Source organism: Thunnus albacares, chromosome 1, assembly GCF_914725855.1.
Source record: "Thunnus albacares chromosome 1, fThuAlb1.1, whole genome shotgun sequence".
Taxonomy (NCBI): domain Eukaryota; kingdom Metazoa; phylum Chordata; class Actinopteri; order Scombriformes; family Scombridae; genus Thunnus; species Thunnus albacares.
Genome location: NC_058106.1, coordinates 11,608,949 through 11,626,132, shown reverse-complemented (window position 1 = coordinate 11,626,132; position 17,184 = coordinate 11,608,949). Strand labels below are relative to the sequence as shown.

The window sequence follows — 17,184 nt, the reverse complement described above, 5'->3', positions numbered from 1 at the left end:
GCAATTAAAATAGTTTTTGTTCAGATGGTGCTCATATTAAACAGTGCATATGTTTTAATGTGTTTGGATTGAGCACTAACACCTCATGCCATTTCTGGTTTTGCCTTGCACTTCCCATTACAGTACACACATTTATCTATAGAGAAATGGAGAGCAGCAGTGGAGTATTGTACTGATTAAGCTCGATACTAGTTGATTTTTCTGGTACATTTTTACTAGCGCACATTTTCTGCCTGTGGTTAACAAGATGGAAGCTCAAAGTTCAACAGAATTTACAGCACACCATAGCAATAAACCAGGCTCAGTCATCAGCATACACATGGGAGGAGCAAACAAAGGCTACATTTACATGTGAGACAGTGCTGGCTTGTACATTCAGGCAAGTAGTGCTGATGTATAGATAGTATAATCCGCCTCCCATTCCTATGTTCAACTGCCATAAGCAGTGTGTAGCTATAAGCCACACCCAATGCAAGCTATAGAAAATATCAGTTGGTGCAGATGTGAGGGCTGAGGCAGGGAGCTGTAGGAAAATGGGAATGTAAAGATATGGTAATGTCAGATTGTGCAGCTGAAAAAGAACTTGGTTTCAAACCACCGCCTGTATTTTTGATACCCAGCCATGAGAGTAACTGACAATTGTCAGCAATAATATCTAGCTGGATGCTGCGTTGATTAATAATTAGATGAGTTAATGAGAAAGTAAAGAATGGCAGTATTTGGGAGAATAGTGAGATGATGAAGGCATGGGCCATGGTGATACAGTCCCACTAGCTGTGCAGCTTAAGTTGGATGTATTTGTCTGGTGATGCACAAACTCAGGCCTCTTAGCTTTTCCATTAACTAAAGAGTTGTTAATCTGGTAGCATCAAGCTCAGTTTTGATCATTTAATTAAAGCTCTGTTTGATCACGTAGTTTAACTTTGAGGCAAAGCACATTTGAGATCAGAAAGCTTAACTCTACCTTTGTTTGTCTGTGCAGACCCAGATCTTTTTCACTCCTAACCACCTTACTGTCGTGGAGACACAGTTGATGAAACCATCAGCATTTAATCAAATGCAATCTTAAACTTCTTAGTCTTGAGGAGCTGTTGACAGTTGGTCCACATTCAGTTGTTCAAAAGTACCACTGATAACAATCCTTGTTGTTACAAGGTAATGAGCTGTATAACCCATTTTTATTCAGTGTAACCATACTTGGCCTACATGAGGAAAGAGCATCAGATCAGGATGCATGCAGCATAGCCCGCTTATGGAGCCTAATATTGTTTCAGTCATCCTTTTTATAGCACTCATTACATCATGCATTCCAGCCATTTTGAAACGTCAAACTAATTCACTCAGGTCAGATGACAGACTGGCTCAATCTTACAGAAAATTCTATATAGGCCATTACCTTTAATACTTGTTTGAGAAATGGTTTTTGTGATTTGTTTATTTTAGTTTCTCAATACAACAAAATGCTCTCAGTTTGTAGAGTTAGAGGTAGTACTGCAAGGCTTTTTGCTGTGACGACTGATCTGCGTAATTCTGGGCAGGTTACCGCAGACTATAGGCGCACATTATCTTCAGCGAGTCTCAGACCAGTCAGAACTGTCACAATTACATCAAACATGCATGATTACACCATTAGTCGGGCAAATGCTGTGCGACTTGAGTGATGAAATTACACCATTGGTCGGGTGAATGCCACCACTTCCTGTATCCATTTGAAATGAAAAGGCTTTGTTTCAAATTAAAATTCCTCTAGTGTTTCATACACGGTCCGGCCATATACTAAGTTTTGACCTAGTCTTGTTGTTTTGAACTGAGAAAAGAAGTCCAGATATACAGGATCTTGGTGAGTGTTGCAGTGACGTATAGCTCGGTTTGTTCATTACAAGATGCTTGCGGGAATGTGTGAATATTTCATCTAAGGTGTGAAGATTCTTTGTTGGCAAATATTCATGCTAATTGAGTGTTTACCTTTCTACTAATTAGATTTGTGTCAGATTTTCTGAAGAGCTGTACGTATTGATGAAGGTCTCTCTGAGCAACATGGATACTTAGAAGTGGAGAGTTTATCTTAACTTATCAATTATAACAAAATTCAGCTAATAAACCTCCTTCTGTTGTGTTCCATAATGGACAGTGGCAAAAACAGCATGTCCAGTTTGATTGAGGCAGGCAGGTTTAGGCCTTGAATCATGAGAAGTCAGAACATGATCAGTCACAGGCTCATGGCATTGTAATGTAAACAGGAAAACTAAAACATAAATACAACTGTTTTGGTCTGAACTCCAAATGGCCTGATTATACTTCCTCTTTATCAACATTTGCCTTTGGACTTATTTAAGAAGCTAAGAAAATAAAAGTAGGCAAATATATTGTATTTACAATAATCAGAAAGTATTGTCTCATTTTAAATAAAAATAAGAAAAAAAGTAGATAATACCTGTAAATGAAATGAGGTTTACTAGACACAAGTCATACATCATTAGACATCTCACACTGGTACTAGTGAGTTCATGTTGACACAAGACAGACAAGAGGAAGCTTGCTAGCGGAACAAACATTGTACCCGTAATACAACACGACTTTGATATAACAGGTGTAACAAATAAAACTGTGACAAGTCTCAGAATAGCTCACTTCAGTCAAAAGGGAATTGCTGTTGTTTTGAATTCATAATGATAATCATGTTTTAAAAATGTATTGTCCTAAAAGATTTGAGCTGGTGTAATTGCGTTAAGGCCGTGAGTGTGCTGCAACTTGTGTTTCAAACTCTACCTTGGACTGCACCTCCATGTCCTCTGTGTGGTGGATGGAGTGGTGGCAGTGCACTGACTTCTGTGGGGTTGGCCTGAACCACCAAATGCAGTGAAACCTGGTGTTTGCTTTTATGTATGTGTCTACACAGAAGCAGTTGCAATTACAACACACATCACGTAGGTGCAGTGCTATTAAAAGACAGCACCGATGGGGAAAGAAGAACGACTGCACACTTAATCCAAAGCCGCAGTTTGAATAAATTTTAATTGAAACGGACAATGTTTCGATCCAAGTTGGATCTTGATCAGGTCAAAATGTTTTTACTCTTTTTCCATCGGTGCATGTGTCTACACACCTATAGAGAGGGATAGTTGTTGCTAATGTGGGGTGATAGAGACAGCTTGCGTACATGTTGACAAGAGGCTCCGGGGAAAGATTCATACCGGAGGAGAGTCCTGTTCGTATGCATGCACCACCCAGGGTCTCCCCATGAAATATTAATGCATCTCAGCTCCAGCGATACTAACCTTCCACTAAAGTCATTACTTCAGCCTCTGCTCTGTCGAGGATGTGTGCAATTTTGTCTTCAGAAAGCTTGTGTGTGTTTGGGGTTTTAGAGTTGGCTCTCTCTTCCATTGTATTTGACTGTTCTTTAAGCAGGGAATGGGGCCTGAGATAAGACTATTATCCTAATTGTCTGTGTAGTTAAGGGTCTGTTTCTCTGAGACCACTACACTGTCATGACCACCTTGGTTTCTACTAGAATCATTAATTCCATTTAAATGGTATTAAGAGCCTTCTAGATTACTTGGCTAGTTTACTGTTCAGGCTGCTTGCAAAGTGAATTAGGGGTCATATCATCATATGTAAAATCTGTTTCACTAATGATGAACATAAATGAAAGCAGCTGATTTAAAATATGGATGCACCAGCCGCTGTGACAGGTGGAGTAGGAACATGAACAAGATAAATGTTATGTTTTTGTCAGTGATCTTTCTTTACTATTGTGCCTTGACATCAAGGAAATTTCTTTACAAGGTTACAAGTTTCCTTTATATTAAAAGAGAGTCTGCAGTGTTGAGCATTGGTCTGTGGTAGAGTGGTATTACAAATATCAATATAAATTTCAAGGGTTTACAGATAATCATCAGATAATAATGGTTTTGAAAAACTAGAGACCGCATTTTAATTTCTAGCAGACAATAATTTATGTCGGGCATAACAAAATAATCTTTCATTTAACGTTTTAAACAAATACATTGGTAGATTGTAGTTGTGGTGTGAAACTGCTCTACAAGGCACATCTTGTATATGACAAGATGATCCCTTTGGTGAGGCAAGGGTTATTGTACAGGCCAGGCTTGACTGATCACAGCTCTCTGCAGGCTGGAATTAGCTTTTCTAGGCAGCCTACCTGCTGAAAAATAACCTAATATAATCATCAGATGAAAGCACTGTGCCGCTCATTCCCTTTTTTGTTTCTCCCTCCCCCTTCTCCTTTACATTTTTTTTCCTAATATAAATGTGGTTCTTCCAGCATGCTCAGAGCTGTGGATCTAATGTTTCCTGTGAGCAGGCATGTTCTAAATATGCTGATACTACAAAGCAGCAGGGTAGCAGGGAAATATCAAACAAAATGGTGCTCGTGAGATCAATTACATGATAGAAAATGGAGGTTTAAGTCTAGCCTATATACCATAGCATATAGCTGTTCATATTTCAGTGCTCGCCTGCAAGCTAATCTAATCTCTTTTCCCCCAGTTTTTCATTAGGAAAAGCCAAAGCTGTTTTTTAATTGTTTTCCTAGTTAATCCCTTGCAGGGTGCGCGTGTGTGCATGTTCACATGTGTGCTTGTGTGTGATATATAAACATGTTTGTGGGCTTGTGTTGCATGTCTTTGTGTAGAAAGTCATGCAAATGTATGTGTATGTGTGAGAGCGTTGCCTAATTTTTTAAATGTTTGCTGAATAAAGCAGAAATCCCCTGTGTGGCCATGTGCACTGCGCTGATACAGTATTTGTCTTTGAGAGGGGGCTGGATTGTGCTGTTACTACTGTTTCCAGTTGTATGCTGCTGTGTGGCACTGAGATTATAGCCTTCCATTCATAAGAAGGGGGATTTCCTGACAAGGACCAGCACTACTGTCTCAATAAGCCCCTCAGGATGAGAGACACACACAGTACACTTAACAGCAGTTTCAAAGATGAGTCAGTCCCACACGATCCAAATTTCTGAGGTAGATCATCTTTAAGGGAGAAGGCCTTTCTGCGATGCTTAAGCAGCACATCATGGTCTTGGCCTGCAGAGCACTATCATATCTCGATTCTATTAAAATCAAACCCTCACACATACACTCCCAGTGGCAGCATGCCAAGTAGGGCAGTACAACACTGGGGGGACAAGGGATGGAGGTTATTTGGCACAATAGGAGGATGGGAGCCAAGCAAGCCTTGAACAGCAACTAGCCTATCACTCTCAGGAAAGAGCTACTGGTAGCCTATCATCAGGGATCACTCTAATGTCAGATCAGGGGCAGCTGTAGTCTAATTAGAGATGCAAGCTTATGTCTGGATGGCCTCTTTAAATGCTGATGAGGAGGCAAATAAATCACCTTTTCCTCTTTCAGTAGTAGCAGCCGGTGCCATGCAGGTGGAAATGCAGCTAAATGTGTAAATATGAAACAAGGTGGTGTGCAGTTGTGAAATTAGATAAGATAGTTCTCAGAGGATGAAGGTATCAGCAGGAGTTAGAACTGAAAGATGTTTATTTCAGTGTCTGTTACTAAGGGGATTTTTCTTTTTCATACAATAAGATATTAGTTTTGTGTCTGCATCAGGACATTTTTAATGAAGAAATAATTTAAGTAATGACATGTAAAAAAAGGAGAAAATTAAATGAAATATAATTTGAAAGTAGAGATTTTGAAATTAAATGTTTGTTTTATTTCTTGTTTCAAAATAATAAAACATAAATCAAGCACAGCTTCCCTCTCATACATAAGTGCTGTCATCACTCCAATCTCCTATTGTTATTTCCTGTTTGAATTATAGAAAATCAATCACTTCATTGCCTCCTTAAGTCAGAATAAACAAAGCAACGATCATAAAATACAACTAAAGTTAGCCTCAATCAGTCATAAAGATGAAAAGTTTTGGATCATCGTGAGTAATTTAGGAGTAGTTTTTTAGATATTTTTCTCAAAAACAAGTCCAGCTCAGCCTGAAGAAATATCTTAATGACATTTAATCCACCAGTGCTGTTGTTAGGGTTTAAAAGTAGGGCTACTCTTCCACTATTTCTAGTTGAATATTAATCATAGTTTAATAGCGCACCAGCTCACAGTTGTATAACATTTGTTTTAAAATTTTTTACACATTTACATTTTTGAAATGAAGAGGATTCATATGCCACACTTTCTTTATACTGTGCTTTAGCAGAAGACGAAAGATTGACTTTTTTTTTGGTATTATTGTGGTTCAATATGAATTAAGTGGGAGTTGTTCACATAGTTTCTTGCTTTGACATTTGCTCACATGCCTTAATGTGCCCACAATCATTTTTTTAAAGCAGACTTTCATAAAATAACCATCGTGAAGAAGAGACTAAATGGAACGTACCCCTCACTGTTGTGAGGAGCAGATTGCACTGCGGACTGTGTGAGGTGAAATACTGAGTAACATGAAACTTTGCATGTGTGTATCTCTTTGTCAAAGTATATTGCAAAACATTTGAGGCCCTGAATGTGTTGCAGTTAGCCCATGATTAACCCTGAGTATACTGTCTTACTGTAATTCTTCAGATATATTTAGACATTTTTTAATTTTAATTTTAATTGATTTCTACAGAGTTTCATTTGTTCTTCTTCTTCTGCAAGTGAACAGTGTAGAAAAGAAAGAAACTGAATTCTTGAAGTCAGTGACCCGGGTTAGTTTGTTATGCATCATTCAACCAGTAAATTTGTTTATTTTCTTGCAAGACATGTTAGATTTTGGGAATATATGGCTATGAGCTTGTACAGGGTGTTAGCCTCTTTCAAAGAAAGAACTTTCTGCATAGACACTTCTTTCTTTCTATGAAAAGAACTGTCTATGCAAATGAACTATGTGTAGTTCATTGCATCAGATAGATTCAAACTTGCCCCTGAAGAGTAAAACCGACTGCTTTCAGGCTTCTTTTTCTCAGTAAGACACTGATTTGAGCTTCCTCCCTGTCATTTGGGTTAATATATGTCAGCTTGTCGGGCAGCGATTGAGTCAAAGGGCGTGCATGCACTGGTGTTAGTAAACCCCTGGGTGGTCCACAGCAGGGTGGAACAGGCTGTAACCATTACTAAGATGTGGCTTTCGCTTTTGGTGTTTGGTTTGGTGTTTGGTCTCTCTCTCTCTGTCTCTCTCTCTCTCTCTCTCTCTCTCTCTGTGTCTCTGTGTGGAAATATAGTTTTCATCATATCAAGCCCTCACTTTGCCATGTTGCCCTTGTGAATGCCATACTTACAATACAGTAAGTGGTACTACCAAGGTGCCACCTCGCTATCAATGTTTTCTGTCTGTACTGGCTCAAATGATGATTTCACAGCCCTCAAATATCTCATTTCACAGTTCAAGTTTACCCATATGTGGATCAGAGAGATGCTTTAGCCCTGTTGTATGCTGTTAGCTGCTGAGCTGCTGCCTGGTGATGTGACACTGTTATTCTGCAAGGCCCTTATCCTAGCCAGCTTTTATTTGGTCGAGGAAGAACATTGTGTTCTGTCCCATTCAGCTGCTTTATAATGTTTTTCTTTCTATTCTTCTGGGTGTCACAGCTGGTTAATTTTTTTCTTTTTCATTGTGTCACACTGACTTGGCACATTTGTCAGCCATTCATAGTGTCAGTGGACATGTACTGGTGTTGTTTTTCACAGGAAGTGATGTCACCATGAACATTGCCGCCCACATTGCCAAATACACTCCCAAGGGCACGTTGCATGGCAACCATAAATTGTCATTGTCAAGAGGATTTGTGAAATGTAATATCATCCAGAGGGGGTAGGGATTCCAGAAAGAAGGGACAGTTCTTTAGCATCATGCTGCTGGAAGAATCTGCTGTTTCCCTCTTTACGTGGCCACCCAGTGCAGTACTGACATTTGAGCGTTTGTTTGTCCAGAAATGTCTTTAATAGAGATTATCACATAGTCTGTATCGGCTTGCTATGTTTTTTTTTCTCAGTTAGGCTTTTTGGTTTACTAACCCTAACCTCTGTTGGCCAGGTGTTGCTGCTAATTTGATAACTGATTAGCTAGACCAGCTTATCGAGTCTGAAAAAGTCAACTTTTTTTAGAAAATGTTTGTATTTTACAGAAACCTGTAGAGTTGCGATAAAAATGTACAGACTGTTCCAGATTTTTGTATTGTGTGGGTCTCTGTTCTGCTTACATGTCCTTTGGCACTTGTGCTCGGGGTGCATGCAGACTAAAACTACAGGGCCATTAACGTTCTTCATCTCTGGATTGACTGGAGAGCCAATCACCACAATTGCTGGACTTGAAAGCTGAACTAAAGCTGGATTTAAAAATACTTTTTTTATATTTAAATTTTATATTTAATTTTAAAATTAGGAAGTAGAAACAGTAAAAAATAACCAGGTTGATTTGTTTGATGAACTGATTTGCTGTCTCAACAAGTTTTTGTACAGCAGGCTGACTTCCTGTCAGACACTAAGTAGTAGTGTCTGACCTTTAGACACCAAATAGAGGGCCTGCTTGGTGTCTGAAGAACTGACTTGCTGGCTAACAGCAGAAGGTATTGGGTTAGTGTGGGAATCTTTGTTCACACTTCATATGAGTCTCCAAAGTAATCTCATGAACAAGCCTCCAGGGACCCAAGCACACTATACTCACTAGAGACATACCTGCTCATGCAATAGTCTCTCTGGGTTGGCCTGCATATACTATAGACCTTTTACACAGTCCGTTCAAGGCGGGAATGTTGCGCCATTATTCCGCCTCACCGTTCTGTATAAAAGGTACGAACACAGAACGGGGGGGGGGGGCATTGTTCTTCCGCCATTAAGCCGCCGGTAGCGGAGGTGGTCACATTGCTGGATCGACGTCTGTGTAAAAGGGACAGCCGGCATGGCAGGACTACACACATAAGACGCCGACGCTGTTGTGTTACATGTCACCCTTCTGATTCTGGAAAGCTGGCACATTATCTAAAATCACACACGGGGGCGGCATTATGCCGGCTTTGTTTGGCTCAGTGTAAAAAAAAAAGCAAAGCCGGCATAATGACGGGTCTTTACGACAATATTGCAGGATCTCTGTATAAAAGGGGCTTTTGATCTTGTGTGTGTGTATGTGTGTGTTTTTGTGTGAAGTATGGAGCATGTTTGCCGTTGTGGAAAGGCGGGGGTGGGTTTGTTGTGCATGAAAGTGTGTTGTTGAGTCAGAGAGGGAAGATGCTGTGTGTCTGCATGATAGCAGTGTTTTTTTTTTCCCATTAACATCACACCAAGCCAGAGATTTGGCGCCTGTGGCTTGCAAGAGATAATACGTGTGGAGAGACGCAGGATAGGAAGTGTGCGCATATGTGGTGAGAGAATATATGGGGAAAGGTCACAGAAATAATATGTGAATATGTGTGAGAGAAAAGAGGGAGTTAGAGGATGAGGCACTGGTGAAAAGTAGAAGCTTGTGTTTATTCATTGTGAAATCTGCTGCTATGTAGGCTCCTGATATCCAAAACACCCCAGCAGTCTGTCTTTGCACTACAATTGTACATAAAGCCATGATAGGAATTTTATCACTCACAAAGTAGCAATGGCAGCTTAATGTGCAAAAGTTTGGCCAAATTATGAGCAAATAATGTTGGTGTGAATCTGTCGACAAAGTAGGAGCTTTAGCAAAGCACAGAATTCCTAAGTCCATAAACCTCAGCAGCTCCTATTGTGAGCGTGTTTTTATGTGAAAGCATTTCCTTCTATCCTTCAAGTGCCTCCCAATCTGTTGTTGTATGTATGTTGGGGTAAAAACTTCATGCTGACGACTGCACAGTCATGGATTCTTATAGAATATAGGCTACTGCTGCAAATGCAGTGAACGGAAGTAAATCTATGAGCACGTGTTCCTCTCCATCTTGCACGCCGGTGCAAACCTACAGTGGGCTATGTAAGTGGAGTCTACTGTCAAATGATCAAATGGTTTTTGAATGTCTCTGTCTTCTGCAAGACATGTTTGACTTTGACAGCACAATGCTTATTAGTTTGTCTGCCATTGTCTCGCAACGTAAGCCTCTTTGTAACGTCTGTGTATGGCTTTGACAACACAGACTCATTCCTCTCTTCTAATCCTGTACATACAGACTTTCATCCAAGCAGTTTCCTTATTAGCCAACTAAAAAGCAGTTAAATTATTCAAATGTATATTTAGCCTTAGCTAACCTACACTAAACTACTACCAGTGAAAATAACTTGACGTTCGGACTATTTTGAAATAAATGCCAGTTGTACTTACCTGAAACAGCTATTACAATAATTTATATACTAGAATTCCTAATTATATTTAATATTATTATTTACCTTAAATTTTACAATGACAAGGTTTTACAAAAATTGCTGATTTTGTGTTAATAGTGTGTCAACATTTTAAAGGGTTGATGTCTTTCATTTTCAGCATGTTGTCACAGTGATGCTTGAGAATTATTCTGATTTTATTTATTTATTTAAATTGAATTGAAAAATGGTGGTTGAGAAGTAAATGCACTTACTGTAGGTGGGCTACTTTACATTCACACAGCCATGGTTCATTTAAATTGCCTTCATGGTTGTGGCCTCAGGCCTAAATTGATGAGAACATGATTCAGGACACTGTTGTAAAAGTGTCTTATTTTGAGTCATTATCCCCCGATCCATACATGCAGAATAGCTGAGCGCATGAACAAGTTCATTTCCACATGCAGTATGTTGAATTTGATTTTGTAAACACATTGTTGTATCCTGTTTTTTTTGTTTGTTTGTTTGTTTTTTTTCCACCAGACTTAAGATATTTTTTCATTGTCACACTATTTTAGAACTTTTGACATGGACACTGATTTTATTTGTGAGGTTCACAAACACTGGAAGTTAAATATATCTCATTTGTGTTCAAACAAGCCCCCAAAGCAGATTTGATTTCATGCATATACTCCTCAAATACTTCAGGTGGTCACCAGTTACCTCTGGGCAGCATCTTTAAGACATTTGTCAACACACAATACTTGCAGTAAACTTTACATACAGGATTTCATTACTCTGGCCTTAGTCTTATTGTGTTCACACTCTGTTTTCCCTCCCTCAGGAAAATTGTCATAAAGATTGGGAAGAAAAAGAAGAGAAAGCCACCGTCTTCAGAGGAGGAGTCGGATGATGACCCTCCACCTCGACACACTTCTAAAGACGACGACTCGGTAAGATTCATCATATATACATACACTCACAAATAAACACAACAAACTTACAAACATGCAGTACATTGACAGTTATTTCGTTTAATTTCACAAATTAATCCTAAACTGAGATAACACTTAGGTTTTAGGTTAGAATTGAGCTATGTTTTGCTGTGTTTAAATTCCCCACTTCATTCAGATGTGGTTTTGGTGTTATTATCTGTGGAAACATACCTCTGCTAGAGGAAGACAAAGGGAAAGTCCGGCTCTGTTTCTGTTACCTTTCTGGTATTCAGTACCTGAAGAAGGTCTTTGACTGAAACGTGTATATATTGAAGTATCTTACTTGAGCAAGTGAAGACAGAGTGCAGATTTCCCTCCTTCTTTTTAGTATGTGGCTACTCCACCAACGCACCCGTCACAAAGACTAATCAGGGGTGTAAGAGATTTTTTTGATGATCTGTTACCATTCTGGTACAAGGCGGTGAGTGAAGTGGTGTTGTCTGTCTGACTGTTCACACTGCTGATGAGCAGAAGGGAAGGTTTCACAGCTGTGGATTGAGCCCAGGAGGCTTGACTCTGTGGTTCAGGTGGCGGTCATGCAGTGAGTGGCTATCTCAAGTACACATTCTTATCTCTGTTGACGATGGAGTTGACTGACAGCAGGGAGGCATTATTTAGGTCAAAGCATCAACAATAGCACTTTCACACGCACATAAAAACAAATAGAAAAAAACATGTGAAGAACCGATGATGACATTAATGTTTATTTAGATGTTCAATATGTTTAAAAAACTGTAATTCAAAAGAAATGTGAGCTTCCATTGGATTTTAATTATATTTTAATACTTCTGTTTTTTCTCATTTTCTGTTGCCACAGCAGCTAGTGAAATTAGAATCCTCCAGGGATTTGTTTGTTTGACAATATAACACCTGAAGAAATTAAATTAACTCAGTTTTTTTTTCTTAAGAGTAAGCAATATCACTTTCTATTTTCAACCAATCTCACCTTGAGTTAAGATTTTTGTAAGAAAAAAATGCCAGGAGAAGGTGTCCGTACATCCTAATGGTATACTCCAATATGTACAGTATAAAACAGGAGTTGTGTAAATATATATACAATTGTAAATAAGGTGAATTGAATTTTACATGTGAATTACCAGGGAGAGGAAATATAATTTCTGTTATGTAAAACTGTATCCATAATATGTTTAAATGTAATGCAGTCTCATCTCAGTTGCTTGATAATTAAAGATAAAAGACAATCAGATTTCAATTTATCATTGAATATGGGATTATGTCACTATAGGTAAAAATGTTTTAAGGTCTTGTGAAGAAAAAGGTTTATGGAATTGTTAAAATCAAGCCAAAACCTCTTATTCATATACATGAAAACATGAACAGCTGCTGTCTGGTGTTGATCAACTGCCACATCAAACACCCAGAGCAATATTATGGCTGTTTTCATCTATATGAAATCTGACCTGGTCAGTAATAACAATTAAAGTAGGTGACACTTGAGTTTGTCATCCATTTAGCATCCCAAACACAGTTCTGTCTCATGTGCTTTTTTGCTCACTGCTAAATCATGACAGATATTTTCTATGTAGAGAGTAACATGTCTGAATGAGCGGGAATGACTAGTGACTTTGTCTTCTCCTCCGCACCACCACCATCTCTCTTTCTCTACTTTTGCGTCCTATCCGGACTGTTGCCTATGATATAATTACGTTAAATGGCGCCCCTGGCCTTAATTAAAACAGTCTGTTGATGACTCATTTAGGATGATCCTGTGAAAGAAGTCAAAGTAGCATGGCCGACAGCTAGGAGAGAAGCATGGCCACCTGAGGGGTTCAGCCCTAGTGTCATGGCATGTAGCAAGTTTGACTTTGCGGCTTCTGGTCAGCTTGGGTTTGGGGATGTGAGGGTATATCTCCATGGGGATATTATATTGCACACCTAATTAACTTTGGCTCAGTGGCATTTATTCCTAATTAACTACATATTATCATTAGGAGGGGCTCATGTATTTATGCAGGATACAGCAGCCCACGCATATGATAATTATAAAGGCTTGACAGGAAGGAATAGAAAGAAGCTGGATACCCTTTAAATCCTTTTTTGTGGTGTTCTATGGAGTGTACTGTTCTTCTGGATCTCTTGCTTGGTTTATTGAAATGTCATTCATGGGTTATGGTTGTTGTCATGTTGTCATTTTCAATGTGGGTTAGTGTGACGAAAATGTTAAGTAATTTTAAAAATATCTTTTTTTTGTGATGCATGTTTTTGTCCAGTAACAAGAAATATAATATAGGGACTATTGGTGCAATAGTGTTGGAAGAAATATACTTGAATGTAGACAGGACAGTAGGGCTGTAGTCTGCTGGTCGACTAGTCGATTAGTTGGTCGATATGCTCTTGTCTGACTAAATTCTCATTGGTCGAATAATCTCCGTGGTATTTTCATAAGGAGAAAAGTGCTACATCAATAGCTTTCCAGGAGTAATCCATTATTTCCTGCGGCGGGAGGGACAGACTAACAAATTACCTGTGAGGTGTATTCAAAACACCCCCGTTGTTTTCACAACTTTGAACTCAACCCAACTAATGGAGACTGCTGGGTCTAACTGTACTCAACGTTTACTGAGCGTTTACTGAACATTTACTGAATCAGTGTTTCTCCTATAATAATCACAACAAGAACCCCGCCAGGCCAAAAAAAAAATGTTTTAATGCCAAAAATAACGTCAAATATCCATTAATTCAGAAATCAACAGCGTTTGGGAGCCTCTGTACAGCGCTGTTTGGTACGTGAGTCTACGTCTGTGTCGTTACCAAGGAAACTATTGGTAGTGTTTAGGAATAGGGCATTGCTTGCTTGTTTGCGTAGCGAGTAGGAAAGAGTGAGTGGCAGAGAAGTGATGGTGGATGCGAGCAGAGCAGAGGAAAAGGTTAGTAGTAAGTTGTCAGTCTGGCAGTAAATGTACAGCACAGACTACAATGTGTCAGTTAATAAATGCTAAAAAGTTACGTCTGTTGTTTCCTTAAATGCTGGAAAAGTGAAGAGGGTTAGCAACAATTGATTAGCTTAACCTGAAGACGCGAAATAGAGAACAGAGAAATGTTTGGCTGTGTGCTGAGTTCACTGTGCACTCTGTGCCTGTTACATCCCCCACCCCCCCGCGACTAATCGATTAGTTGAAGATTATGTACGATTTTAGTTGACCAAGATTTTCTTTGGTTGACTACAACCCTACAGAACAGTTATCCTATTGTAATTTTCTAAACATTTGACATCATGTTAATAAAATGACATAGCTAGTGACAATTTTTAAAAAAGGACAATGAGAGAGTTCAGATCTTTATATGATTTAAAGGTTTGATCAGTACTATTGATTCAGTAGCATTACCTTTACCACAGCGTCTGCACATTGTTTCTGTGACTTCTGCTATGACCAATAAGTTGTCCAGGCCGATATCAGCTTATTGCAGATATAACCTGTTGGTGTGTATGTCAGCTGATATGTAATTTAAGAAATTGCTGTACAGAAATGAATAGGGAATGAATGAATGAATGAATAGGTTTGAGGTCACTTATAGTTTTTCCACCAGACAGCAGAGGGGTTTATTTTTTATTTTGTACAATTCCTACTTGTTGTGTACATTATTGATCACAATAATAAAAAAATAAATTCTAAGGGATCATTATTAAGATTTTTTGTGTTATGCATCTATCAAAAAAAATGACTATCAGCTTATATATTGTTATCTGACTCCCAAATATTGATATTGGCCTTAGAAATCCAGCATTGTTTGGGGCAAGCTGCAGAAGTAGCACAGGAGATAATTTAACTTATCTAAGCGTAAGCTAAGCAGGAAGTAGTCTCACACTGAGAACCTTGATAATAAATCTGTCATGAGTCATGATTGAGGGAACATTGTGTACTGTGCTGCCTGTAATTTCCTGATGAAGATTTCAACTTATGAGTTTTCATCCATATGATTTGTAGATTCTTTCGGCATTTGAATTAATCAGAGGCCATTGTTTTAAGTGACACATATTAAAAACATGAATTATGTTGTGTATGTTTATATTATTAGTAGAATGAAAAGTATTGAAAAAAAATGATGACATAAAATACTTCAGATATAAACTTGATGATTTAAGCTTACCACTTAAATGAACAGTGTAACATTGGAGCTTTTGCTGATACACAGTAGGTCAGTACAGAATATTCATCTATATAATGCTGCGTGCACCAGAGTACTGTACATGTTTAAGATGATGATGACGACGATGATGACGGTCAGATCAGTGGTCCCAGCAGCATCAACATCTCAGTCCAGATCAAACCTGCCCTGATTTCAGACTTCCTTAAGGGAGCCAGCTTAGACATTTTAAGACATTAAAACTAATGTAATTCTTAGATCATAGCGGTTTATTTTCTATAACTACATCTGGAAGACAATGAACCTTTTATCCTAAACCTTAAGTTTTTTTGTTTGTTATCATATGAAGTAATGAAGAAACAGTTGAATATTCTGTGAACTTCTCCCTCCATGTCCCCTGGTTTTCTAGAAGAGGCGATCTAATCGCCAGGTGAAAAGGAAGAAGTATGCTGAAGAGCTGGAGGCCAGGCTGTCAGATGAGGAAGTCAAGGTTATTGTCAAAGCCAAGAAAACCAACACTGCAGCATCCAAGCAGCCTGCTGTTCAACTCTTTGTAGTAAGTAGTTGCTTCTCTGTGGTAGCTAAAAAGAGCAAAATTATTTCCATTACTGATGAATCACATCAATTAATGAGACAAATGTTTGTTGGCTTATAAACAGTTATTCATGCAATGGATTGTTCTTTTGTGGCAATGATTCATGGAAATATTGAAAAGGAACTTCTCTACATATGGAAAAACAAAAACACATTTCGTGGAAGAACCAACAGGACTAAATGATGAGTGAACTGCAGCACAGCCTGTTCTTTTCATCACCACATTGTGACGTACAAACCAGGACCCCTGCAGTATGGCTGTACCAAGAGGGGAAAATACATATTCAGTGCTTATTTTTAATAATTTAGCTGCAACAGCAGAGAAATTGGGATGGAAGTAATATGACGATGGCTGAGCTCAACAACAATTTCCAAGAAATATATTGTTTGAAAGCTCCATCCTAGTTTTTGTTGTCTAAATCAGTCATACATTTGTTTCTCTGCACAGGTGGAAGCAGTGCTGGAGTAGGCAACTCTGTACCCTCAACTCAATTATTTATATATTCCAAAATCACAAATTTACCAGATGGCTTCACAATCCATACAACACAAGACAGCCTCGAACCTTTGATCCTTGATTGAGATAAGAAAAAAAAAACTGTAAAAAACAAAACAAAAAACTAGGAAAGAAAAGGGAGAAGCCACAGATGAGCAACATCATGAACAGACTGTGCAGTTTTACGCTGTTGTCGTGAACAATTGAGTTTTTGTATTATGAAATGTGCTGAAGTTTATGCAGATTTCTGCTCTGGGAGACCATTTAATAGCACTTGACATTAAATGTTTCATTTTCACTGCCTTTGTAGGAAAATCCTAGTGAGGAGGATGCTGCTGTTGTTGACAAAATCATGTCCTCTCGTATCGTCAAGAAGGAGGTAATAATTGTTGTTTCCTGGTTTTAGTGTTTGTTAAAGAAAGTAGCTACACAGTCATGATTGCAATTATTTTGCCAGATATATAAACTTTGTCAGTATGTTATTTTACATGGTATTTATATCTTGAATTTGTCTCTAATTATTATATTCCTCTTTTACTTTAAACCTCTGCAGGTCTCTCCAGGAGTGGTGGTGGAAGTGGAGGAGTTTTTTGTAAAATACAAAAACTAGTAAGTACATCGTTCAGTTACATGTATAGCTTCTTTGAAGTTAGTTCAAGTTAACAACTGTTTTTATGAATTACACAGAACAGAAATATTGGAATTATTATTTCTCTTTTTTGAATATTTTTTCAGCAGTGATTAAGATTGGATGAACTACATTTATAAA

General features: G+C 38.4%; 1 protein-coding gene across 8 annotated transcripts in view; it reads left to right on the top strand.

Annotated features, from left to right (window-relative positions):
• chd9 (chromodomain helicase DNA binding protein 9) overlaps positions 1–17,184 on the top strand; it is a 76,120-nt gene that overhangs the window by 31,387 nt on the left and 27,549 nt on the right. For all 8 annotated transcript variants that reach the window (XM_044329970.1, XM_044330071.1, XM_044330062.1 and 5 more), the window contains 4 exons: positions 11,068–11,176; positions 15,735–15,881; positions 16,726–16,794; positions 16,969–17,024. In XM_044329970.1, coding sequence (XP_044185905.1) covers positions 11,068–11,176; positions 15,735–15,881; positions 16,726–16,794; positions 16,969–17,024 — 381 coding nt within the window. The remainder of the gene's footprint in view (positions 1–11,067; positions 11,177–15,734; positions 15,882–16,725; positions 16,795–16,968; positions 17,025–17,184) is intronic.